Source organism: Capsicum annuum, chromosome 4 (genome assembly GCF_002878395.1).
Source record: "Capsicum annuum cultivar UCD-10X-F1 chromosome 4, UCD10Xv1.1, whole genome shotgun sequence".
NCBI classification, from domain to species: Eukaryota; Viridiplantae; Streptophyta; class Magnoliopsida; order Solanales; family Solanaceae; genus Capsicum; species Capsicum annuum.
Window position 1 is genome coordinate 223,026,204 of NC_061114.1, and position 27,042 is coordinate 223,053,245.

The window sequence follows — 27,042 nt, forward strand, 5'->3', positions numbered from 1 at the left end:
ACCTCCGTTCTGTTCTTGGGCGGTGGTAGATACTGAATGGCTTCGACCTTTGAAGGATTCAATTCGATACCCCAACGGCTGACTACGTACCCCAATAACTTTCCAAACGGAACTACAAATACACATTTTGTTGGGTTGAGTTTGAGATTATACCTGCGGAGCCTTTCGAAGAACTTTCTTAGATATTTAACACGGTCAGCCTGATTCTTTGAATTAATAATCACATCATCTACATAAACCTCAATCTCCTTATACACCATGTCATGAAACATAGTGGTCATGACTCTCATATATGTTGCTCCAGCATTATTCAGATCGAACGACATTACTCGATAATAATAAGTTCTCCATGGTGTGATAAAAGACGTTTTATCTGCGTCTTCATCATCCATAATAATCTGGTGGTATCCAGCATAGCAATCCACAAAAGAGGCTACCTCATGTTTAGCGCAATTATCCAGCAAAATATGGATGTTGGGCAGCGGAAAATCATCATTCGGACTTGCTCTGTTCAAATCACGATAATCAACACATACTAAAATTTTGCCTTCTTTCTTTGGGACGGGAATAACATTGGATAACCACATAGGATAATGAACCACTCGAATGACTTTGCTTCAAGTTATTTCATGATTTCCTTTTTGATTTGGATACTTACATCAGTTTTAAACTTCCTCAACTTCTGTTTCATAAGAGGGAAGGCAGGATCAGTTGGTAATTTATGAGCCACTAATTCAGTGCTTAAACCAGGCATATCATTATAAGACCATGCAAAAACATCTTTATAATCAATTAACGTTTGAATCATTCCATCTTTTAGTTGTGGCAAAGCATGTGCACTGATTTTAGTTTTCCTAACATCTTCTTGATTCCCCAGATTAATTGGCTTAGTTTCATTCAAATTAAGATTCGGCTTATCTTCAAACTGTTCCAACTTTTTTTAGTACATCTTTTTCATCATATTCCCTCTCTTTCTTCATTTTATCTTGATTAGTTTGTATTTTAAGATCAGGCTAAAAGTTCCGCATGCATGTCATGTCATTAGAGTCGGCATAAAGGAACTGTATAAAGAAAAGTCAAAACAAGATACATTAGACACAAAATAAAAGAGATGTTGCATTTCATTAAAAGGGAAAGATAAAAGGGTTTAAACACAAACAACAAAAGATAAACAAGCTAAATTCCGAGTTACAACCCTGGAATAACTCGAAAAAATGAAAGAAAAACAAAATGAACTACCAAAACTCCCTCCTAATGGGGAGAGGAGTGACTTTCCAATTGTTGAGACAGACAACTGGGCCTATGAACTGCACATCTGCCTTACTGGTACTTTCTCCTGCGTCAACCATGTCAACTTCAATCAACAGGTTCTGGAAGTCATCAACCAATTCAGCTTCAAATTCTACAGGTGCCACGACACTACTCTTGATGAATGACTTACTGAGTAGAGGCATTGGGCGAGGGAGTGACCATATTTATTTTTTTCCTTGGCTTTCTTTAGATCTTCAATCGTAGGTTCGAAACTCAGACCAAAAGTGCCCATGTTCTCCCTCGGACATATAGGACGAACTATACCGTGAATAGACACTCCCAAATATCTTCCTGGATTGAATCCATATTTTAACATTTCATTTATCATCATGATAGAAGCGGAAGACAATTCTGGCCTTAGAATAAAATGCCTTTCAACAATACGATTCACCAACACTGTATCAAAAGTTTGATAGACAAATGTCTCCTCTACATTGTTTGCTTCAATAAGGGACGAGGGAGAATCTTTGTAGGAGGACAAATCCCCTTCACCATGAATAACCACTTCTTTCCTGTCATGCTTAAACTTGATCATTTGGTGCAATGTCGATGCAACCGCCTTGGCCTTATGGATCCATGGTCTTCCCAACAACAGATTGTAAGAGGAGTCTATATTCAGCACTTGAAACTCTATGGTGAATTCAACCGGCCCTATAATTAACATTAGTTGTTTTTCGCCAATGGAGTTGGATTTTGCTCCATCGAAAGCCCTGACACATACATTGTTAGGCTTGATCCTCTCAACACCAATATTCAATTTTTGCAAAGTAGAAATAGGGCAAATATTTGCACCTGAACCTCCTTCAATCATGACACGAGTGACATAGAAATCTTTGCACTTCACTGTAATGTAAATACCCCGGTTATGCCCCATATCTTCAACAGGAAATTTATCGTCAGAGAAGCCGATTCGATTGACCTCAAAGATTTTTCCAACCATTTCCTCAAGCTGATTTATCGTAATCTCCCTAGGATCGTATGCTTGATTTAATACCTTCAGTATAATGTCACGATGTTCCTTGGAATGCAGCAACAAATATAAGAGGGAAATTTGAGCAGGGGTTTTCTTCAACTGATCTATTATTGAATACTCTGGCAACTTCATCTTTTTCAAAAATTCTTCAGCTTCTCCTTCGGTGATAGGATTTTTTATAGATGAAGGCCCACTGCCAATTGTCTTGGACTTCCTTAAACTTTCAGGCACGAAGCATCTTCCTGACCGAGTCAAACCCCTTACCTCATCTACATCTTCCACTACTCCCTTCCCCTGATAGGTCATCACAGTCTGCTTATAGTTCCAGGGAACCTTTTTTATATCAATTATCAGAGGTTGGATCACTGGTTTGATGATAATAGGCGCTGCAAATGCCTCTTTCACCGTCAAGATAGGCTTACCCGGAGCTCCTACCACCATCAACTTAGGTTTGTCCTGACTTAAACCGACATCTTTTCTGGCGCCTTGTACTGTGATCACGGGTTTCTTTTCGCTCTCTTGGACTTTATCTTCTCCCGTTTCTTCCTGGATCAATGATATTGCTTTCAATGAGTCCGCCACATTCACTGATTTATCCTCATTGGTTTGTATTCGGACAATAGGCTTATAACACCTTGATGACTCTTTCCCATCATATATAAATTCTAACATATTAGTTCCAGCATGGGTTGGCAATGGATTCTAGTTAATGTTTGGAACCTTCGGGGACTGGACCAAAATTTGATTTGCATCGATTAAATCTTGGACGACTCTTTTTAAATACCAGTATTTCTCGATATCGTGGCCTGGCATGTCAGAACAATATGCACACCTTAAAGAATAATTGAGATTCCTGCGAGGTGGATTTGAAAGCCTTCCTTGAATCGAGCTTAAGACCTTCATCTTTCTCAATCTATCAAACAAGCTAGCATATGTCTCCCTGAGAGGCGTGAAGTGATTTTTGACCGTCTTCTCTTTCTCGTACTTGGGCCTGGGTTGGAAACTGGGTCTGGAGGGGGTTTTGGTAATTTGGTAGAGCCGAAGGACGATTTTATGGAGCTTGCACACGCTATTGCAGGTAAGAAGGGTTTTGGCATATGGTTGTGCGCTATATACTGGGTGAAGAGGGAGTGAAATGGTATGTGGTGGGTTTTGTGGAGGGTAGTAACGGTGGGGAGGAATATATGAAGCTTGGACATAGGCTTGGGCTTGAGATTGGGGATAGGGCGAGGCGGTCTTTTAGGATAGGAATGGGGTTCAGCAACAATGGTCGCCAGTCCTCTTTCTTCTTTTTACCTCTGAACGTGCCAGATCCACCTTGAATCGCTTGTGTGGTGGCTTTCAATGCGGCAAAACTCACTATTCGGCCGGTCTTGATTTCGGCCTCTATCATCTCTCCCATTTTGAGGACTTCAATAAAAGGCTTTTCCATTACCGGAAGTAAATGTTGAAAATAGGTCTCATCCTGTGCCTGAATGAAGACCTCTACAACCTTACTCTCTTTCATTAGAGGTTTTACCCTGGAGGCCTGTTCACGCCACCTTATTGCGTATTCTCCAAAGCCCTCAGTGCTTTTCTTCTTCATGTTGACCAAGGATTTTTCGTCAGGAATCAGGTCGACGTTATACTGAAAATGTTGCACAAACTCGAAAGCTAAGTCAGCCCAACTGTTCCACTTGTCGATATCTTGATCGACAAACCATTCTGAAGCCAGATCAGAAAGACTCTCGCCAAAGAAAGCCATAAGCAACTCTTTCCTTCCCCCTGCAGCCCTCAATTGGTTGCAATAACGTCTCAAACTTCTCGAACTTGGGAATTTTAAAACTGAGGGGAAGGTTGACGTCTGGGAACATACAACGATCTTTATAGGAAACACTCTTATAACCTCCGGTTCCCTGCAGATTCCTCATGGCCTGTTCCAAACTTTTCAATTTCCGCTCTATGACCTCATGTTCCTCTGTTGCGACAGGTTTTTCTATATCAAATGGAAATGCAGGTGGCTGAGCGTACCCATACGGTTTATTCATTCTCAAAGTAGGCTCCGAGGCATAATACTGACTATCTGAAACATTCAATACTAGCTCACTGGCAGACCGAGGAAGCACTATTATCGTACGACAACATATGTGGAAGCTTCAGGTGGTGGCAGAGCCACGAACACAGGCACTGCTGGTGGCGCCGGCTGAGTCACGAGCCTTGGTTGAGGAACTACTAGGGGCACACTAGAAGTACCAGGGTAGTATTGTCGCGGAGTGAATCCTGGTGCGTGCTCCGGTGACTCAATGGGAACAGAGAATTATGCCTGAGATAGCGGTGGGCAATTGGGGATATTCCCAAGATCTTCAGGGAGTGGAGGAGGAGGCATGCCACTAGCCCATGCTCGGTGCAGATCTAGCAATTGTTGTCTAAGTCTCAATACCTCATCATTGCGTTCTGAACTTTCTTCCCTGGGATCCTGTTCTGGGTCAATGAGTGAATTTTCAATATCCCTACTAGCCATGGCAAGCTTCGCTTTTGATCTAGTGAAGTACGGATGACTAGCCAGAGTGCTACAAACCAACCACTTATCTGAAAGAACATGTCATTAAAGACAAAACCCGTTAGGATTAGGTCAGGCAATAAGCATAGAAATCACATTGTATACATCCTAGGTTTATGTACATTTCTACCGGCCTTTGAGGGTAATGAGACCATTTTAACATCATCCCGATTTCCCCATTACATTATCACACCTCGTTCTTTCTGCTTTTTACCTTCACTTCTCTCATCTTTTGCATCAGTCTCTTCTCTTCTTCTTTTCCTGTCTTATTGCTCTTTCTTTCTTTCCTGCTTTCGCGATCTCATTTCCTTTTATCATTCTTTATGGCTTTTGTTTTTCTCTAAAAGAGGAAAATTGGGAAAAATCAAAGAAACAAAATGATTAGATTGAACCCAAAAGTAGGTTGCCTACGTATCATGTTGTACATGAATCAGATCTTGCGTAGTTCGGAAAATATATGCACAAATATCACGAAATTGAAGATTTTTTATTTTCTAACTTTTTTTCGTAACGATAAGCAAACAAAACGAAAGGACCATGCAACATCACGACGTATTCATAAGAGAGACAACTAAACAAATTAAGACAACTTAAATCTAATCACCAAATACCAAACAACACTCTAGACCCATAAGACGACATGTGAGACATTCCTAATAAAGACCATAATGTATAACAAACTTGACATGAACTTAACAAAGACACGCCAATACAATAACATGAACTAAATGACTCAAACTAAATAAAGATAAAAAGTTCTCCTTCAAATTGGTGCTCTCTGTGATGTCCCTGGCTGAGATAGATCCTTCTATGAAGTTCTCGCCTTACCAGTCAAATTTTGCAACATACCCTGCAATGACACCTTGATATTCGGAAGAAAGCTCCTAGTACGTGTTGTGGCCTCATGGGGAGTACAGCTGAAAAGACTGTTCTGATACCCTTCCACAGTTTTGAGCAAACCTGCTAACTAAACTCTCAATTCTTCCACTTTGGCCTCCGTACTTTCATCCTGGCGGTCATCGACTAACATTCTTCCTGTATTCTCTCTCTAAGTTGTGCTGGTAATGACCTACTGACACCCCAAGGAATGGATTATAGCCAGATTCTATATCTTGGAGTGTATCCTGGATTATCTAAACCTTCTTTGAGGGTATTCACGCCCTGCTACGTTGCATTATCCCAGAACTGCTCGTATTTAATCTCATCCTTAGCTTGGTCTCTAAAGTACTCAACGTCCTTTTGGAGGTCTATTACCGGTGGAACATCTTGCAGTCTGCCCAACTGACGCATTACTCTCAGAGGGGTGTATGGTCGAGTACAATTAAGTCCCCACAAAACAAGAAGGATTTGCATGCTACATCCGACCAAGATTGTTTTCGGGTAAAGCCAAAAATAGGTCCACAGACCATTGTCATCTATTCGTGATTCAAGGAATTCAATCCAAGCCTCGACTCCTACTGACAATGAGAATTTGTCAAAGTGCATTCTTTCTTCCATGGCTTTCACTCGATCAGAGAAGCAATGATCAATGACATCTGATTTTATCAAAGACGGAGCATGCAAATGCTCCATCATCCATAGTTGCAACACTAGATTACTTCCTTCAAAGAATCGCATCCCCCCTTTTATTTCATTTAGGGCCTTATATATCTCTACTGAAATCATAGGCACTAGAGTAACCTTGCTCCTTGATCCTTATGAAATAAGGCCATCACTATAGATTACAACCGAGTATTAATACGTCTTTCGTCTTGTGGAAACACTAAAGTGCCTAACAAAGAGAGAGCAAAGATTTCAAGACGTTTTCTTTCCCATTTCTTCTTAGTTATATGAAACTCATCCCAAAAATAATCAAAATCTCTCAATGATCCGAATCGAGCGAACAAGTAGTCTAAGGAAATCCATGATTGATTAAGGCATCCCAAATGCATATTCTTACTCTTTAAACCACAACGCTGAAGTAAACTTGAGCTAGTATGATTACGGGCTCGGATCATCTTTAGGCGGATATAAGACAACTGACACAGACCAGATATTTCTGCCAGAGTAGGCGTCATTTCACATTTTCCAAACCTAAACACCAAACTACTAGGATCCCAAAAAGTTGACGCCGCCTCTATCAGATCTGGACGGAGTGCGAGATATAAGAGGGCTGTAAGATTACCCAACACTATCTTTAGTTCGTGCTGCTCAGTGTAGTTGAATGTACCCCACCACTTGACTAACTTTTTAGGGACCTTGGAAACCATTCGAACTCTAGACCTCGTGGTTGGGTCCATCCGGAGATAACATATAGGACATTAACTTAACAAGTAATTCAATTAGAGCAAAAGATTCCCAACCCTTGGGAATTTGACACAGACATATGTCGAAGGGACAGACCACTTATGACTCCAAATGACCGAACAGTACCGCCAAATGAAATCAGCCTACTTGGCAAGGGCCAGTTAACAACACTAGATTATGCGGAGATAGACCCTAGGCTATAATCGAGGCAAAGACCAAAAAATAAAGAGATTACCGGACCCACCGAGGGTTGCCTACGTATTCCGCCCTGAGGGACGAAAATCAGGTATGCGTAGTTCGTCCAAATTGAACAATTAACGATTAAATAACAGATTGCACCCTAACTTAAGAGACATAACCAAAGACAGACGAATAAAATCTTTTTTTTGGGGGTTTTTAACTAGACTGCAAACAAAACTGACACCAACAAATATGAAGGAAAAATCTTTTGGTATTTTCGTTATATGATATATGAAATTTACAAAATTCTACCATATTTTTGAATTATAAAAGGCTCCTATTAAAAAAACTTTTTGAAGTTTTCGAATTATGAATACATGCTAAAGGAGACAAAGTAAATAGGTTCTTTTTTTTGTATAAATGAGTGCCAAGGGTAAAAAAATATTTTTGATTTTTTGAAATGTAAAAATCAAAAGCCATAAAGAACACTAAAAACTACAAAATGCTTCTTCTTTTTTTTCACTTTTCCACATTTCTTGTCTACACACTTTACTTCTAGCACATGTTTTTCTCCAAATCAGTCTGTCAAATGACCACGTTACCCTCAGAGATGCGACATTTAGCACGTAGGGATGCTTTAGAGGTGAGCTCCTACAAAGGACCAAGTGGATCCCGCTAGGTATCAATATGATGCAAATAAGCATGACCTAAGGGTTGACCTACGTTGGAGTTCACTAACAAGACTGTTCGGGGGAGCGTATGGTCGATAGTGGCTGCGAGAGCTTTCCACCCACTCCATAACACCGACGGCTCCCCCTCTTAAGATAAGGGTGACTCAACTATAGGTCGTGTACAACACGTGTACTACGGACTTGTTGCAGAAAGAATGACTCGGGTTATGCACATGATGACAGATATAAAGCGGTAACACATAGGATAAAAATTGTAAACAAAGAGCACGTAAACGCACAACAGTGATAACAATGACACAAACAATAATCGCAAACAATGTTTATACACCCATAATGCCAAACAAAGCCGATACGATTTCAAAAATAAGCTCAAATTATGAAAAGTTTCCCCAGCAGAGTCGCCAGAGCTGTCACACCCCTTTTAAACTAAAAAAGATTCTATTTTAAAGTTCGAAAGGGTTTCTATTGTTAAAGTGACAAAAGATTAAAACTTGTTTCGAAAAAGGATTTATTAGTTTCAAAAACTCAGAGTTGCCACTTGGCATAAATCGAGTGTGCCAAGTCACCCGTGGATATCCTTTTTCAAAACGGTTTTGACTCTATAAAATTGATCCGCAAACAGAGATTCTGGCTAAGGAATTCTGTTGACCGAGGGGAAGGTGTTAGGCACCCCTCGATCCAGTGGTTCGACCACGGTCGCTTGGTGGAGTATCTTGGCTAATTTGACATTACGAATGTACAAACCACAAAAAATACATAAAACAATCAATCAAACACACAAAACAAAACAAATCCAAAATATAGTGTCCAGTCCAATTATACAATCCAAAAAATAAAAATAAACGGAAATGTAAGACCTATTCTATTCTACGCTAATCCTAAACTAGACTCCACCCGACGTTCCGGGCCTTGATCGTGCGCCATCTTCGAGTACAATTTTCTCGGGGCATTCCCCAGATAAAACAACACAGATACTTCGGGGCATTCCCCGGCTAAATGAGTACAATTGAGTCGAATACGATAAAACAAAACCATCTCAACACACATCTAAACATTCAAAATATTCGATCAACATATCACTCCTAAATTTTGCCTACCCGATCCTAAACTTTGCCTAATTATTTCACCAAAATTCATGCTTAATCATGATACTATCCATTTCAACAATATCCAATAACGAATTAAAACTAATCAATGTTCACCTTATTCGGTTCTCAACTCCTCCTCCAATCCATTCTCAACGGGATTAAACTAATTCAATATATAGTCCACCAATCAAATTTTCACATCCAAATCGAATAGTGACCCACAACACGAAGATTCAAACATGCCAAAAACACAAACCATTCATAATTACGTAAAATTAAAGTGATAGGAGATAGAATTGGACCTTTGAAGAATCGAATTTGTTGATAATAATGTTTAAGAAAATCGGGACTTGAAATTCTGAATAGCAAACCTTCACCACACGAAGTCCAACTCGGTACTAGTGAATTTGCAATCCAAAACAGACCACGAAGGACCGACTGATCCAAAACCAAACGTAGCACCCAGCGTTGACTGGTTTCGAAAATGATTTCGGATAAACAAAAGGGGGCAACGCTACTACTATTCACCTGGGTATCGTGAATCGATCCGAACAAATTTGAAACCAGCAAAAAACAAGCTCAATATGACCTCGTGAATCAATAACTTCGAACAAAACTATGAACCCAAAAACAAAACCTCGAATACAAGATTCCAATATTCAACTCCGCGTAAGAAAACAGACCCAGACTCAAACAATTTCGATTCGTTACTGGGTGGGTGTTGAAATTCGTGAGAGAGGTAAAAAATGGGTCTCTATGTGTGCCTTAAGAGAAGAAGAAAAATGAATATCCTCCATGTCCCTATGTTGTGCCTACCCGAAGAAGAGAATCCCCTTTTTTTGTAGCTCTCCTCTGAGTAAAAAATCCGTCCCCCCTACCAGTGCATGTTAGTATGTATATTTATGGTTTTTCTCCGTTGTTATCCTTATCTCTATCTATGTACAATGAGGTGTCTATGTGGACAATTCTTGGAAGGTCCTATCTTTGGGAGCAAGAAAAATAATAAAGAAAAGAAGAAAGAAAAGCGTGAGGGGTCATTGGAATAGCTACGGGTATGAGGGTATTGGGTGGGTGAGATGTGAGATGTTGTCTTTTAATTGGAGGGGTTGTTGGGAGGGAAAATTATAAAAATGGGGGATAATTGTGGGATAACGGAATAAGAAATATTTTGACGGAATAAAATTACGTGTCTACAATATGAATACTAAAATTGAGATTAAGTATGATGTAAAAAAGAATTATTTAAAATTTATCATCTCAATTATATTTTTAGAATAAATTATTTTAATTATTGTATTTTAAGAGGCAAAATTCACTACTAGTAGTAATAAACATTGTATATCATAAAAAAAAATAAAAAATTGAGAAATGCAAGAACTTATGGAAACAAATGCATAATTTAGCAGTAATACAATTAAATTATTATTTTTATCTTTTGATCAAAGAAAAAAAAATTCTGGAAACTAGTGCTAACAAGGAGAAAAAACGAACGGCTGCTCAGTGCGGTGAGCACATGAATCAAACCCTAGCAGTGTACACATCGAAAAGACAAGTGTACAACTGAAATCTGCAGGCAAAGATGAAACTAGACGTAACAATGGGGGAACCCGGCGAGATACTACCGGAACACAAGCCGGAAAAGTCGCCGTACGAAGTTCTACAGCAAAGCAAAGGTTCCGTAGAGGAAATTGTTGCCAAAATGCTTTCTATGAAGAAACAAAACACGCCGAGAACTGAAATCCGCGAACTTGTCACTCAGATTTTCGTCAATTTCGTCTCTCTCCGTCAGGTTATTTTTTCATTGCATCTGCATTTGTGTTCAGATTCTTTTTTACTTAGTCACGATTTGATTCTCGAGAGTTAATTTTGACTAATTTTCAAAGTTAAAATTAGATTAGATTAACTCGGTGGACAGAGTTATCTGTGAATTTAGTTGAGGTGCGCAAAAGCTGGCCATACACCACGGTTATCAAAAAAGAAATTTAGATTAGATTAATTTGATATTTTAAAATTAAACTTTAGGTGATTCTTTCCATCTGTCCTAGTCTTAGTGGATAGAGTTATGTGATAGTGCTGGTGGGAGGTGGAATGTATCTTGGCCCGAACACCACGGTTATCAGAAAAAGATATATTAAAATTTAAATATTCAAAGAAATACTCTAAATTGCTATTTTTATCATAGCATTATGATGAAAAAAATGCTGTCTTAAAATGTTTGGTTAAAGTTCATGTTGTTTGACTCTTAAAAAGGAAATTGTGGCAAGTATATTATGGAACTGAGGGAGTACTAGATTTTCATGCTGCAAAACACTTGTTAGTACTCTAGAGCTCAATTCAAATATATCATCCGTATGAATGCTGGGTGATGTAATTTAATGAACTCAGCTAAAGTACTCGGTGAGGGTCCATTTACTCTATCCTTGGTAGGTAGGTTTACCCGAGACCCGTGCTTTTAAGGTGCAGCTGCCCTGGCAGTAGTTCAGTTAGGATTATCATAGAGGGTGTGGGCAGGATTTATAAAATTGTGACCTTTCTCCATTATATTGGATATTCGATTTTCATCCTGCAAAGCACCTGTTAGTGCTATATATTCAAGTAACGGAATCTATGTGCACGTCCCAGGAAAAAAATCTGTGGATACGTGCTTCCGTTCCTTCTTTCTGTTGAGTTAATTAAGTGTGTTAGTCATTCTGTTAATTGTTAGAGATAGTTTTCATTTGAACTGTCTGTTCTAATCCTACCGAGAAGATTAGATCTAATCGTACTGTCATGGTGGGAGTCTATGCATAGTTAGTTTGCAGGTTTTATTTTTACCTTTATACATTATATATGAATGTTATCTTGCAAAACACCTGTTAGTATTTGTCTTTGATCACTCTGGTTGGTGATCTCAGAGCAATTTATAGAGTAATTGAATCTATCTGTACGTCCTAAGGAAAAAAATCCATGTATATGTGCTTCCGTTCCTTCTTGCTATTGTGCTAATCAAGTTTGTTAGTCATTCTGTTGGTTTTTAGTGTTAATTTTCATTTGAATTTGTTTTTGAATAAGTCGTCTAATCTTATCAAAAGGATTATATTTAGTCGTTAGATTAAGTTTCGTTTGAATTGTTTGAAGTAGGTATTCTGATCATATCTAGAAGATTAGATCTGGTTGTTAGGTTCTTACCTTAATATGGAGAGTTAGTTGGATCCTCTTGTTCTCATTGAATGATATTGTCGCTTGATTGCTTTACTTCTCAAACTTGATAGGTGCTTCACTGGGAATGGCACAAATAATATCTCTTAGACTGCATCTAGTGTCTGTAAGGCTATACATATTTCATGTAAAGTTTAGATTTGTATATCCTTATTTGATTTTTGGGGCTCCACACTTTTGAGTAAGGTACCAAATTTTGTAATTTGTGGAATGTGTTGGGCTGTCTTCTTTCATCTGACCATTCTTATATCATTTCATAAATCAACGTGTGGATTTCCGGATAGCAAAATATTTTTTCCATGAAATCTATGCACAAAATCAATTTCATAAAAAAAAATCTATGCACAAAAATAATTTGTGCCTTGAAATCTGTGTTAATATGTTTGACTGACATTTTCTTTTCTTCATACTAGTAACATCATGTTGAACTGACTTTCACACTACCTTAAACATCCTCCCATAGGCAAATAGATCAATCTTGCTCGAAGAGGATCGTGTGAAGGGGGAGACAGAACGTGCAAAAGCTCCCGTGGACTTCACCACACTGCAGCTCCACAACTTGATGTATGAAAAAAGTCACTACGTGAAAGCTATTAAGGCCTGCAAAGATTTCAGGTCAAAATATCCTGATATTGAACTTGTTCCCGAGGAAGAATTCTTTAGAGATGCACCCGAGGAGATGAAAAGCTCTGTTAAATCAAAGGATAACTCACACAATTTGATGCTAAAGCGGCTCGATTTTGAGCTATTCCAGGTAAACTAGTTTAATGCCATTAGCGAGCACTCCTTTCTATTTGAAAATTGTGCTAAATGGAGTTGGTAGGTGTTTTATGTTGCTTGGTGAATCAAAATTGTTATCTTGCTTCTTAATGGACTGCCGTTTTTCTTTCGTTTTGGAAAAAGCAAATATAAGGACTATCTTCTTTACGACAATTACTAAATTGGTTCCAGAAGTGGCTATGGTGGAGAAGGGGTCATATCAATGTTATTACAATCAATAGATATAGACTATGAAACTATACCCAGTTTGTCTTCCCTTTAGAGTTTAGTGATCTTTAAACTGTGAATTCGGCACATATTGTACTTATGTGTTCTTTTTCTCGTCTATTCTGTTTGTAGAGGTTGTAACATGCTATTGCATGAGCTGGGGTCAATCTTGGGGTATTTTAGTATTGGCTAGTGTAGTAGTCAAATTCTATGCTTCTCTTTTATTTGGCTAAGGTTGAAGTCACATGGAGGTTTTACGTCAATAGGGCATCGAGAGATTCTGAAAATGTACCCACCTTGGCTTCCATTTAGTGGCACTTTCAGTGGATTCTGCACATATTGCACTTATATAATTTCTTCTAATATATTTATTTCTAGATGTTGTAAAATGTTATTTCATGAGTTGGGAAAAGATCTTGGCATCATTTAGTATTGGCTAATGTTGAGTTCAAATTCCATGCTTCGTCTTTATTTAAAACTTGTGTTAGACAATATATATTGGCTGTATGTTGCTTGTAGGATAATTCATCCCCTTTTATATGGCCATTGGAGGAGTGGCTGAAGCTCCCTTTTTTGGGTGTGTATGTGTGATAGTCTGGCTGTAGCTTTGTGTTGAATTTACTTTTTTTGCTGTGTCAGCGCAAAGAATTATGCAAGCTTCGTGAGAAGCTGGAACAGAAAAAAAAAGGCTCTACAAGAGACCATTGCAAACAGGAAGAAGTTCTTGTCAAGTCTCCCATCACACCTAAAATCACTCAAGAAAGCATCCTTGCCAGTGCAGCACCAACTTGGAGTTCTCCACACAAAAAAGTTGAAGCAGTTGCAATACGCGGAGTTGCTTCCTCCGCCTCTCTATGTTATTTATTCACAGCTAATGGCCCAAAAAGAAGCCTTTGGAGAAAATGTGGATCTGGAGATTGTTGGTAGTGTGAAGGACGCTCAAGCTTTTGCCCGCCAGCAAGCAAATAAAGACACTGGTTGGTCCCATTCTATGGATTTCTTGTTTGTGGCTCATCATTTTTGTTGCTCTCTTTGCTGAAACTGCTGCGTAGACTTCGATACTTCCTCCGTTTCAAATTTGTTTGTCCTATTTTGACTTGACGCGGAATTTAAGAAATTAAGGAAGATTTTTGAATCTTATGGTCTTAAATTAAAGATATATCTAATGTACCAAAATACTCTTTAATCTTGTTGTCTTAAACGTGCCATGAGGAAAGTTGGAATTAAAGAGTTGCTAAAAAGGGAAAGAGGCATTCTTTTTTAAATGGACTAAAAAGGAAAGTAGGACAAAGTAATACATAGGGGATATCATTTATATCTTTATCGTGCCTTCTTTGTTCTCTGCTTTAGCTGCCATAGTGTTTATCTTTTCCGCCAGATTCAAGGTTGTTAATATATTTCTTTGCTAGAAATTTTTCTTGGAGGTAAAACGTATGACCACAATCTGAAGCCATGCCTTTGTACTCCCCTAGTTCCAATTTTATGTGGCAACATTTGACTTGACACAAAGTTGAAGGAAAAAAAAAAAAAAAGACTTTTGAAATTTGTGGTCTAAAACAACACCACAACAACCGGTATATATATTAACATTTGAGAAGATATTGTCTTGACTTGAGACTATAAATTCAGTGTAAACTTCCTTTTTAGATAACTTCCTAGTGATAGGTGTGTGTGTGTTAAGTCTTAGGCCCCGTTTGGCCATGAAAATCATGATTTTCCGGAGTTGAAGTTGAAGCTGGAGTTGTGTTTGACCATGAATATAAATTTGAGGTGTTTTTGAAATTTTGTGAGAGAAGAGTGAAAAAAGTGAAAACAAGTGAAACTTGTTTTCACTTTTCCAAATAAAATTTCAAATTGTATTTGGAATTCTCATGGCCAAACACATATTGTTTTCACTTTTTTCACTAAAGTGAATAATTTTTCGGAAAAAAGTAAATAATTTTCATGGCGAAACGGCTACTTAGTAATTCAAGGGGATTTCCTTGTTACATTTGAGTGACAACTACTCTTGAAGCTAGTTATATAATTAGTGGTTCAACAAATCCTTAAATCATGACATAATCAGGAGAACGTATTGGTTTGTTGGACACTCATCAACATGTTTCTTACCCACTGTTATGAATGCTTATAATCAAGGTTACATATTGTCGGATTGGATACATGTGATTGAAACTAGGGACATTATAATTGTAAGGAATGATAAGGTCCATAGCGGGAAGTTCTATTTATTAAGCTTGTTGTTGCCTTGTGCATTTTGGCTTTGATTGACTTTTACGGAGACTAAGGGTAAAATATCTGAAAGGATTGCTATATAGCAATGATGATTCAAAATGATAAGTTTGTAGTTTTAAAAATGGACAAGTTAGAAAGGACATCACTTTAAATAAATCATTTTTTTTTTTCAAAAAAATGAAAAATATGTTTCTTTTAGAGTCCTATAAAAGGTTGCTCTCTTGGTCTTATAATATTTCTATATGATCTATAGTTAATTGTTTTTTTAGTGAAAAGTTAGGATTAGTTTTTATGCACTTCTATTTGAGATATCTTTTTTCTTTTCTGGTTAATTTCTATTTGAGACATCATTAACTAATACACATTACTTGGTGAAAATGCCTGTTCTATTCAAAGGTCAAAATACTCGGATCTTATTTTCTCTTTCTATTGACGTAAAATAAAAAGAAAGCTCTCCTTTATTTCAGATCTCGCCAGTGGTAAGTCGTTCATTTATTGATAATGGCGGGACTGATTATGCTAGGTTGGATCGGAGGTTCTCTTGAAGAGTTCAAAAAGGAAAAAAATTTTAACTGTTGAAAGATTAAAGGAAGTTCAAGTCAAAAGTAGTGAATATTTTGGTAGTGGGGATCAATCTTGAAAGTATCATGAAGGTTTCTGGAAGGAGAAATATAGTTCTGTACATTAATAATTTTAATGATCATTTCTATTCTGATTGTTACTAAATAGTTCTACTCCAGGGAAAGCATTACCTTCAAATTTATGTTGTTCAGCTTATTTTATTCTGCATGCCTGTGCATTTATGTGCTGTTGTTTTTGGTTGCACTATAGTGGACGTGCTCATTTATTTACTCAACTTCACTGATTTTATCTCATTTAATTTACTTGAGCTTGATTGTAACTATCTAGTTGAACCCTTTCTTCTTTTCCTAGTTAAGTACCCTTGTTTTACTTCCTTTGTTCTTCTACTAAATATTCTTGTCTGAATGTTAAATCGTTCATGTGAAGGTGTATCTGCCAGCTTAGAGAACTCTAAAGTTGATGATGATATAGATGAGGAAGATGATGGACAAAGGAGAAGAAAGCGTCCCAAAAAGATTCCCAGCAAGGAAAGTCTGGAGCAGTCTGGAATTTATCAAACTCACCCTCTTAAAGTCACACTTCATATACACGATGATGAGAAATCTGATTTACAATCTAAAAAGCTTGTCACATTGAAATTTGAGTACCTAATTAAGTTGAATAGTGTGTGTGTTGGAGTTGAAGGCTCTCAAGAGAATGCTGATAACGACATCTTATGCAATTTATTTCCGGATGACACGGGTCTTGAGTTTCCACACCAGGTTTTCAGCTTGAGATATAGGAGTACTAATTATTCCTTTTTACTTTCAACTGTTTGTTTCAGTCTTTCTGATTGATTCATTTTCTTTTATTTTGTGCAGTCAGCTAAGCTAATTGATCATTCAATTGTGTTCGATGAAAGGAGAACCTCACGACCATACAAGTGGGCCCAGCATCTGGCAGGCATCGATATTTTACCTGAGCTGTCACCATTGCTTAGGGGTTTTGAGACTTCAAATGATGAGACAGCAAAGCACGCCGCTGTTATCTCTGGTCTGTCGCTGTATCGGCAGCAAAATCGGGTGCAAACTGTTGTGCAAAGAGTCCGTGCTCGGAAAAAGGCTCAGCTGGCTCTTGTGTGAGTCACTGAACTGTATGTTTAGCTTCATGGATCTGTAGGGACAAATATCATAGATGAGATGGACTTCTGGCAGAGACGATCTTATGTGCAGTTTTGATTTCTGAAGATGTTTGAATTTATTAAAGATAGTGAATGTTTTCCTTGCTCTGCAAATTTGTACTCTGCTTTCTTTCTATTTTCTACTCTATCCTCTTGTTCACGGAGAATGACGTGATATCTTGTATTCCTTGCGTTTCAGTACTGAAATTCCATCTCTAGACTTGTCTTTTACTCCCATTCCTTTACTTTTTTCCCTGTAAGGTTAGAAAGCAAGCCTAACTCATATTGGAAATTTGAACTTTTTTTGGCTGAGTTACAGGGAGCAGTTTGATTCTCTAATGAACCTAAACTGGCCAGTTCTAGCCTGTAGAAGTGTTCCTTGGACTTCACATGAGCCTCGCTGCAGCTTGCATGCATGGATCCCTCTTGGTTCATCTCCTAGCCAGATTTCATCATTGGCTATCACAGAAGCAGAACAAGTTCAGCATCCTACAGAAGCTGTGATGGATGGAAAATCTGCTTCTTCAAAAGAAGAGGTAGAAAGCGCGAGGGAGGATGGGGAGCTTCCATCCTTAGTTCCTGTCACTTCAATAAATGATTTTAACGTCACGCCAAGTAAAAGAACTGATTTTGATCATTCTGCAAAGCTGGCGTTCATTTCAAAGAGTACCAGCTCTCCAATTACAAAGGGGAAGTCCCCGAGTTTTAAGAAATACGGAGATGACACAGACCTTATTCTGGAATCAGATAGTGAAATGGATGACATTGGGCAGATTGAGCAGGATAGTAGCAATACACCTGGATCTGCTGGTGTCAGTGATAAGTCATGGATGGACTGCAAGGTTCAGGAATATTGTCTTGTTTTGACAAGAAAGATGGATAACGAAGAAAGAAAATTGAAATTGGAATCCAAGGTCTAACATCATTCCTTTCTCAGTCTCTCTCTCAAAGTTCAATTTAAATTGCCTATTCATGGTTGACATTTGGGTAATTCTTATGTCAGATCAAAATCAGCAAGGAGTATCCTCTTAGGCCTCCTCTTTTCACATTGGGCCTCTATCAGGCAATACAGGCAGAGAGCTATTGCAAGGTGGATAGTTCTGTGTGGTACAATGAACTTCGCAGCATGGAAGCAGAGGTAAGCAGTAACAAACTTGGTTGTTTAGTTTTGCAGTCTCTGGCTATGTTCTTGATTTCTTTCTTTATGTGCTCAGACTGTGTTAAATGGGTTTCTGTGCTTTACATAGAACTAAAAGTTTTGAGTGTTCTTGATTTATCTAAGGTAGGTCTGTAGTGAAATGCAATTCAACTGCAAATCTGTGGCTAATGTCTCATTCAAAAGGAGACTCTAGGCTTACTCCTTAATTGCTAGCAGAAATTTTCATTAACCCACTGCAGTTTTGAGGAATCCTCGGCCTATTAGCTGACTTGTTCATCAATTGAGATGCTCTGATGTCACTTTTCAACAAGTTTATGGCTGTCTTTTGCTGAAAGTAGCTATCTAATCTGTTGCAGGTCAATTGTCACATAATAAATGCTATACCTGCAGCTGAAGAGAACTTAATCCTGGCTCATCAGGTTCGTTGTCTTGCGATGCTGTTTGACTTTTATGTTGAAGATGGGGTCTCCTCTTCTGAGAAGAGAAGGAGCACTTCTGTGATTGATGTTGGTTTGTGCAAGCCTACGACTGGTCAGCTTGTTGCTCGATCATTTAGAGGAAGAGATCATAGGAAGATGATCTCATGGAAAGATGGCTCTTGCACCCCTGGCTATCCGTACTAGGTAATATCCCAAATATTGTTACATTTTGTAGCTTTATATATTGGTGTACTGGGTTGTGTAATTCCATGCGATTTGTCTTTCGTGCTATACCATGTACTTCCGAGATTCACGTTGCAACATGCCTAGTCAAGATACTACGACTCTTAATGGCATTACATTGACACTCCGCTCTGCCTGCTTGTAAGGATTATTCTATAAATTAGTGAGTTCATACACTTCCAATTTCTCCAGAATTTTTTAGACAATGGCTGGTTCTTTTATATGTTCAATTTTTCGGGTCCTGCTCTGTCGATTGAGGAAAGTGTTTGAAACTGTATTGCTAGAATCTTTGAAGCTGTGACATCATTTAAGATGTTCTCCGGATCAAATGGTAGAGCCATGAAACAAATAACATTTGGTGACATCTTTTTATACTATTTGCACTGGTGTAAATAACTATGTTATCATCTTCAGTGTTTGCATGGGAAAAGCCTTTTGCAAGTGTTTCTTTATCTACTTGTAGGCAGCAACCTAAAAGATAAGATTAATAATAAAGTTTATAGTCTCAAAGGAAGAAATTAATATGAGAACCGTTCCTTTTTTCTTTTTATAGGAGAACCATCCATTGAGGTATCTTGATATCACATCATCACATGAAGCCACCAAAAAAAATTTAAATTAAAACTGAGGTTATATTTAACTCGAGTCACTCATACGATATCACTTGTTGAAATTGAAAAGCAAAGCGTTTTTCTTTGATGTGTGTGTGCAGTTTGCAAATTATCCAGACCAAAATCAGTAGTTAATCTTCAACTTAAACCACTTGCACAATATTACGTTGAAAATTGGTCTTTAGATTATGCAAAGACATCTGCAAGTATAGTGATATTCGAGTAATAGCCAATGTGCTTTAATCTACATTTTCGTGTGTCAAAACTTAAGATGTTTTGTTAAAATTAGCAAAATCACCAACTCTTTACTGCACAACGCCCTTGCAGAAAAACATTTGGCAGCATACCAATTTACTCCCTCCGTTCTCATATTAGTTGATCACTTCCACTTTTACATTTCTTAAGAAATCATAGATAATGATAGTTTTAATAAATTGCCCTTAAAATGATACCAGTTTACCCCTAGAGACACTTCATCAAAACTTTACAAACTTGTTTTTATACTTCCAAGAGTATGAATTGCCGGAGTAAAATGAAAAAAAATTTCAATTAATTTTATCTTTGATTTAGTAATTGACTGAACGAGAGTAGAATGAAAATTTTTCAATTAATTTTAGCTTTGATTTAGTAATTTGAGACGTAATCTACTAATATAGAATAGGATGTAGGAGTACCTTTTACCACTTTTTACTTTATATATATACATACTTGGACTTTGAAACAAATAATTAATTACTTTCGAGATATATTGCTCGGATCCTTCAAAAAATGTCGGTTGACGTGTGCCTAATCCTTGGTCATTTCTGGAGGATCCGAGCATCATAGGTTGAAAGTCAACCTGTCAAAATAGCAAGTTGTTTTCGAAATCACTTGTACAGAACACATTACAAAAGGTACCATTAATATATGTATTTTAATCCGTATCTGCTATCAACTAGGCATTTCTACATCTGGGTCTAATCTATGCATGATGCCAACAAGGGAGAACAAGAAATTAACAGAATGCAAAACCTAGAGAAAAAAGACAAACTCTTCTCTTCTAATCTACAGTGAATACATATTCCCTTTCTGTACAGGCACCTACTATAAGTTTGTAAATATGATGGCTAATATCACTAATTTATGAACCACTTTTTTTTACCACGGACCAGTCTGTGTCCGTCTCAAGCATCGCCTTTTAGCTCCCTTTTGAAGGTTCATCATTTCCATAACCTGTGTCACAAATAACGTAAATACATACAGTAAGTTTTTTGGATCCAAAAATGCCTGTGACAACTCAGTTCAAGAAGAAAAACAACACGATTAGCGAGGTAGAGTAGCTTTGAGCTTCTACGGATTAGGATTGGATAGGATCAAACCGAGAAGAGCTGTCATGCGTGCATGATATGGATGACCTTACTACGTGAAATACATGGTGAAGTGAAAAAGCAGGTTATAGGAATGGAATAGTGTGCTATAAGAAAAAGGTAACCTTCTTAACCACTTCGACCAGCAAAGAAGTAAAGTCTATGGTTTAGCAATGGTAAAGAACAGGATACCGGAGATGGTTGACTCAGAGAGTAGTTTCAGTAGCAAAGAACAGCATTTTGGTGTTTTCAGGCAGCGAGGAAAAATGCTGAGAAAAGCGTTAAATCAATCCCGTAGAGCTAAATAACAGGTGTGGTTACCAAGTATACATAACGATGAACTAGTGCATTTTCCTCGAGCATGTGTGTGCTGATTTAATCAACTATGTCTATGGATGCAAAATCATGCAGAAAATAACAAAGAATGAGGGGATTGACTGAAAAGAGGAACCAGAACATTACATACCTGATTCTTCTGCATTTCCAACATTTCTTCCTGCAGCAGTACAATCTAGTTAGTCATGAACCATTGAGACAGACAAAACCTGCAATGTGATTGCATAAAAGGTCACCTGTTTCTTTTGAAGTTCTTCGTTCTCTTCTTTTAGTTTAGCGACTTCTGCTTCTAGCTCCATAGTATAGGCCTATAGAAAGTTAAAACAGATGATAATCACTGAACACAACAGTGTACGGCAGTGTTAAGTACATGCACATCCTTTGAAATAGAGGAACTTGATGGGCAAGTTTCTGGTCTAGGCTACATTTAGGAAGACAAATACAAAGGGTTCAGGCTATTCAATCGTTACAAATAGCATTGGTGCTACTAATTTTGGTTGCTTCCTAAAGCACAAACTGCATTACCTTGTAGTAAACGGGACCTTTATAGCTTCTATGAAGCATGACCTTCCAAATCTCGTCACATTAGATCTCAATACAACCATCACTCTGCTGCTTACGATATCAAATATTTTGTTGAGTTAAAAGATGCACGTCCATGGATAATAAAAGACAGGATGTTAATCATCAAGTACTGCAAAAAGTTGCAAGTAGATGAAGCTAACTGTTTTACTTTGAGCTCTACAGACCTTCTACACAAATCTATGTCATCTTTTTCAGCCAATCATTCTTCCAACCCTTCCAAACAACAAATGGATTAGGCATAAATGATAAAAACCTTATATTTGTCTTAAAATACTCAAACTGTACTATTCAAAGATTTAACTAAAAGAGAAAATCAAAATAATCTAATGCTCTTTTTCTGAAAAATAAATATCACTTCAGCTATAGTTGTCTTGACTAGTGACTTCCATCTCTATAATATGGCAACCATAAGAGGTACTGGTGGCATAAATTCCATTATATATTTATTCTGAGGATCCTTAAATGTCTATGCTATATGATTTGGAATGAAGTCAAAGCAACCTCTGTAATTGCTGTACTTCCCTTCCTCTTTCATTGCTAGCTTGACATAACCCTCTGAGCACTATCACAAAGGGTCTCTCTAACAGTCGATCCTTCGTAATACTGTAGAGAGTTCCTACGTTGAAAAGTAAGCCTCCTACTTCTTTACATATTTGAAAATCTGAATGGGTAACCTATTTGATGAAATATACAGCTAGTACTGTTTCGTGTTCTCTGCTCTCATATTTCCTGATAACGACAATTGACACCCGGGACTAAATGACTATGGCAAGGAATTTGACACCTGCAGAAATGTCTTTTTGCTATATTGCTTCACATAAAATCAGAGGCGAAGACGTGCTATTCAATAAACCTCTGAAAACATTAAAGATTTTTTGGAGAGTTGTAATTATTTTTCCGATAGGGTTGGAGAGTGTCTAAAGATTAACTTCAATGGAAGAAATGCAAATTAGTATTAACATTTGACATCTGATGAGCCAAGTTAGTTGTTCATGTCTCTCAGCTGTATAACATTGAGAGTATTGCTGACCAGAAAGCAGATATATGTGCACAACTGTAGTTTCATAAAATTGGGCACAGGAAATAACTAATCACCTCGTGAAGCCCCAAAAACACCAGCAAACTTTTCCCCATAAACTTGACGGGGAAATTTTAGACTGGAAACGTGAGATAAACTCCTTTGATGAGAAGCCAGTTCCATTTCTTTCACGAAATTTTTGGGACTGAGAGAATGTTTTACCAATATACAGATGATTTGAGTCATGTAGTTTCTGTCGGGAAGTAAATCAAATTCATCAAATCATAAAGATAGTGCACGTGGTTAATGAAACATGTCAAACAAGTTCTTGGTTCTTAGATGTAGCTGTGTTTCTCTTCAATTAGAGCACCAGCTATATCTAAGAACGAATATAACGATGACTCCCAGCTTATTAATCAGACAAGTTCATACATCATTCTTCATAGTATGCATGCACTGACGATGTTACATGGAATACAAACAGCATGCAGACATTAAAGGTATAGCCGATGTGGAAGATTCAAGCTATTACCTGCTTTCGAGCTCTTGATCTAGCAGCTGACTCTCTATTTTTAATCATTCTCCTCTGCCTCCTTTCAACAACTTTCTCCACAGTGCTGTATTTCCTGCCTCTTAAACCACCGTTAAACACATAGGGAACTGGAGATACAGACGGTGTATCTCCATTGCTCTTCCCAAGTCCATCTGATGAAACACCTGGAGAAGCTGTTGCAACAGTAACCCCACCGGCTCCTAAACCTACCATATTCATTCCTCCACCCATTAGATTAGCGCCTTGAATGAAATTAGAGTTGAGTGCTGGATCAGCAATACCAGCCATCCCCGCCCTGAGTCCCGGACTACCCAGCTGAACACTATTTGGAACAGCCATAGGAGCACCATAGGGCAAAGCAGGCTGCTTAGGGAAAATAGGTTGCTGCTGTGGCTGAGGCTGAGGCTGAGGCTGAGGCTGAGGCTGTGGTTGTTGGTTCTGTTGCAGTTGCTGTGGTCTTAGCTGTTGTTGTGTGGATCTAACCCCATTCACATTCAGTGGCAAATTAGCAGACTGAATAACAGATTCACCATTCTTGTTAGGGATACTACCAGCCATCAAACCTGTGTTCCTATTAGGTTGTTGATATCCAAATGCAAGCCCTGTATTATTCCCAGCATAGGACAAATCAGCAAAGATTCCTCCGGCATTATTCGATTTCGCAGCTAACTGTGCATCTTCTCTCACAACTCCAGCTCTAACCAAAAACTCCTCAAGAGTTATCTCCCCTAAAGTCTGTTGCCTCTGAGGCATATTTGGTGGCACCCCAATACTATTTCCATCCTTTCCACCACCACCACCACCACCATGCTCCTTTGACATATCCCTCCAAACTTCATCAACAGTCTTCTGACTCAGTGTCCTAGGTAAAGTCAAAGAGCCTTGCCTCTGCAAATGCCCACCTGAAACACCAACCTCTTGCCCACCAATCCCAGTACCTCCCATAGTTTGACTCTCCTCAGCACTCCATATATTCTTCAGCAACTCATCCATGTTCATTGACCCAAAATCCTTTCCAATTCCTCCTGTTGAGCTCAAAAACTCGTCAAACGTCAACGAATAGATAGATGACTGCCGCGGCAACTGAAAGTTCCCCGGCTGCTTTCCACAACCACCACTTCCACCCTCCCCTGGTGGCTCATTTCCAAAGTTCTTGAAATTATAATTACTCCCCATTTCACCAAAATCACCTCACACAATAAACCCCAACCAAACCCACCTCAAAGCTTAAAACTGTTATTCAAGAATCACAAAACTATATATCAGATCAACAAGTTATTCACTTCCCTTTAACCCTTCAAACCCCTTACATAAATGTACATCTATTTACAGACACACAGTTAATTACAACAACAACAACAACGTTCCCAGAGTAATCCCACAAAAGGTAGAATATACACAGGCCGTACCACTACCTTAGAGGTAGAGAGGCTGTTTCCAATAACAGCACAGTTATTAAAAGCAAAATATACCTGGAAAGAGATGCAAAATCAAATCAAAGCTAAATTTCACCAACCCCTTAACACTAAAATCATCAAAAACAAATTCTATATCAATATTCACTTCATTCTACTTAGTTGACTTGCATTTTCAGTTCACACCAACACCACCAAAATCCAATGAAGCATATACTTTTTGACTTCAAAAATCACAAAGATCAAAAATCAAAGGGATAAAGTTGAAAACTTTGAAGGTAAGAAAACCAAAAAAGCTAATCATTGACTACTTATCCACAAATAGAAAATATTTAAGGAAGCACGATTTTAGTTGCAACTGATAATACCAAAAAAAAAAAAAAAAAACTTTTATTCCAAATGGGAACACAAGAAACAGTTTGATTGTTTTACTGTTTACTACCTTTTTTTCTGGATTTTTTTCTTTTTTTGTTGCAATTGGACACTGCTAGACGGTTCTTCTTTGGCTGTGAGTGGTTCTTGAAAGTGCCAAGTGGCTCATTAGGATTTTTTTTTAATATAGAAGGGAGAAGTCGGTAGCCCAAATATATAATTTTGGATAATAAAATAATGGGAATGAACGGAAGCCTTGGATGAATCGATAAAGTTTCTATGATGTGTTCAGAAAGTCACGAGCTCAAGTCATGTAAACAACGTCCATATAAGATAAGACTGCATACAATAGACTCTTGCGGTCCACCCCTACCTCGAACGCAATGCATTAGTGTAAGCTTGGAGAAAAAAGTAAAGTTGGTGTCATGTGACCAGAAAACTAGTGGTTCAAGTACGAGAATGTCTCGCAAAGATGTAAAGTAACGCGGCATATAATAGACCTTATGGTTCAAGTTTTCCTCGAACACCGCGCATAACGAGAATTTTAGTACACTATTGCTTTAATAAGACAATGGGCTTTAGTGGGGGCCAAAGGTATAAAACTTGGCCCAATAGAGATGGGGTAGGAGAAGGGTTGGTGTGACTTTGAGCCAATAATTGAGTGAAAAGTGGGATGATATCTAACCGTCCACGTATAAAGGAAATGAAGGGTTGAGATTATTTTGTTTGGTTCATATCAGATAGGTGGGATTGGATAGTGATGCAAGGGCATAAAAGAAAGATGCACGCCCAAAGTGTGCAGTAGTTGCCCTTTGTGTGTAGGGCACTTGGTGTCTAGTGATTGGCTAAGTATATAATAGGGAAGTGACTTTTATTGTTGGACTAATTTGGCACTTTCTTATTGGTTATTGTGTTTGAGATCTTTGATTGAAGTTTAATTGCTTTTATTACTGTCAAGTTTCTTTGTAGTCTTGTAGTGTGTTTAACATTTAGCCCCGTTTTATTGGAAACAAGTTATTTTGAGATAATTAATTTTGAAATTAGTTATTTCAAAAATAATCATCTTACTATATATATATATATATATATATATATATGAGATAACTTATTGTCTTGTTTCATCACAAAGGTATAAATGGTGAGATATATAATCACTTGAGTAACTAATACCTTCAATCGAACATGCAATAAAATGGTCCTACATTTTATTTCGAGACTATTATAACTCATAGTTCAGATCAAACGACCCCTTAGGATCATTTGGTAGATAGTAAAGAGAATTTATTTGTACATTAATTTTTTTATAAGTTATACCATATTTGGTAGTAGCTAAGAAGAAAGTTATATATCCAAGTATAAAACTACTCTAATTTGATTTGTAACTTAGAAATCCGTATAGCTAATATATATATATAGGTTATGAGAAAACTTGTTTATTATCTTATAGAGACAGAAGATGAATAATATCATAAACCTCTCCTAGATTTCTCTTTGTAACACTAACTTTCCTTGTGATTTAAGATGTATATTACGAATTACGATTATCGCTTGATTTGATTCTCTTGCCATAATCTTTTAAGCTATTTATACTCATCAATGTAAAATATGATAATGCTACTATAATTATCCTTCCCAACACTACCCAAAATTCGAGTATCATATATATAAAGAAAGGAAATAGATCACGTTATTGATACAACTTTTTTTTTGATAATCGTGGTATTCGATCAGCTTTTGTACGTCACGATTAGTTTAATG

The 27,042-nt window shown here is 37.7% G+C and overlaps 2 protein-coding genes across 7 annotated transcripts; one reads left to right on the forward strand and one right to left on the reverse strand.

The window, feature by feature from the left end:
- The first annotated feature begins 10,454 nt into the window (after nucleotides 1-10,454).
- On the forward strand, nucleotides 10,455-19,231 carry LOC107867156 (THO complex subunit 5A). Its single transcript, XM_016713288.2, is given in 9 exon segments — nucleotides 10,455-10,858; nucleotides 12,731-13,021; nucleotides 13,894-13,932; nucleotides 13,934-14,231; nucleotides 16,495-16,829; nucleotides 16,929-17,185; nucleotides 17,547-18,141; nucleotides 18,231-18,365; nucleotides 18,743-19,231. Coding segments are annotated over 9 exon segments (2,427 nt in total). The 5' UTR covers nucleotides 10,455-10,648; the 3' UTR covers nucleotides 19,010-19,231.
- A 1,312-nt stretch (nucleotides 19,232-20,543) lies between these two features.
- LOC107867155 (ABSCISIC ACID-INSENSITIVE 5-like protein 5) lies at nucleotides 20,544-25,507 on the reverse strand. Of its 6 annotated transcripts, none has more exons than XR_007054720.1 (6): nucleotides 25,355-25,507; nucleotides 23,477-24,730; nucleotides 23,022-23,197; nucleotides 21,578-21,649; nucleotides 21,472-21,501; nucleotides 20,544-20,871 (listed from the first exon to the last, which is right to left on the reverse strand). XR_007054720.1 is itself a non-coding variant. In XM_016713286.2 (5 exons), exons 2-5 carry the CDS (start codon nucleotides 24,671-24,673, stop codon nucleotides 20,797-20,799), a joined length of 1,374 nt encoding a protein of 457 aa, XP_016568772.2. In that variant the 5' UTR covers nucleotides 24,674-24,730; nucleotides 25,355-25,506; the 3' UTR covers nucleotides 20,544-20,796. The 6 variants fall into 6 exon arrangements, 3 of the variants coding, with proteins under 3 accessions (XP_016568772.2, XP_016568773.2, XP_047267113.1); XR_007054721.1 differs by lacking the exon at nucleotides 25,355-25,507 and adding an exon at nucleotides 24,970-25,327; XM_016713286.2 differs by lacking the exon at nucleotides 23,022-23,197 and having other exon boundaries at nucleotides 25,355-25,506.
- Nucleotides 25,508-27,042: the final 1,535 nt, after the last annotated feature.

What these genes read in the sequence shown, in the direction of transcription:
- LOC107867155 (XM_047411157.1), bottom strand. Translation starts at nt 24,673, where the DNA reads ATGGGGAGTAATTATAATTTCAAGAACTTTGGAAATGAGCCACCAGGG. An exon ending in GATCAAGAGCTCGAAAGCAG is followed by an intron (nt 23,198 to 23,476) that starts GTAATAGCTTGA and finishes ACTTCCCGACAG; the next exon opens with AAACTACATGACTCAAATCA.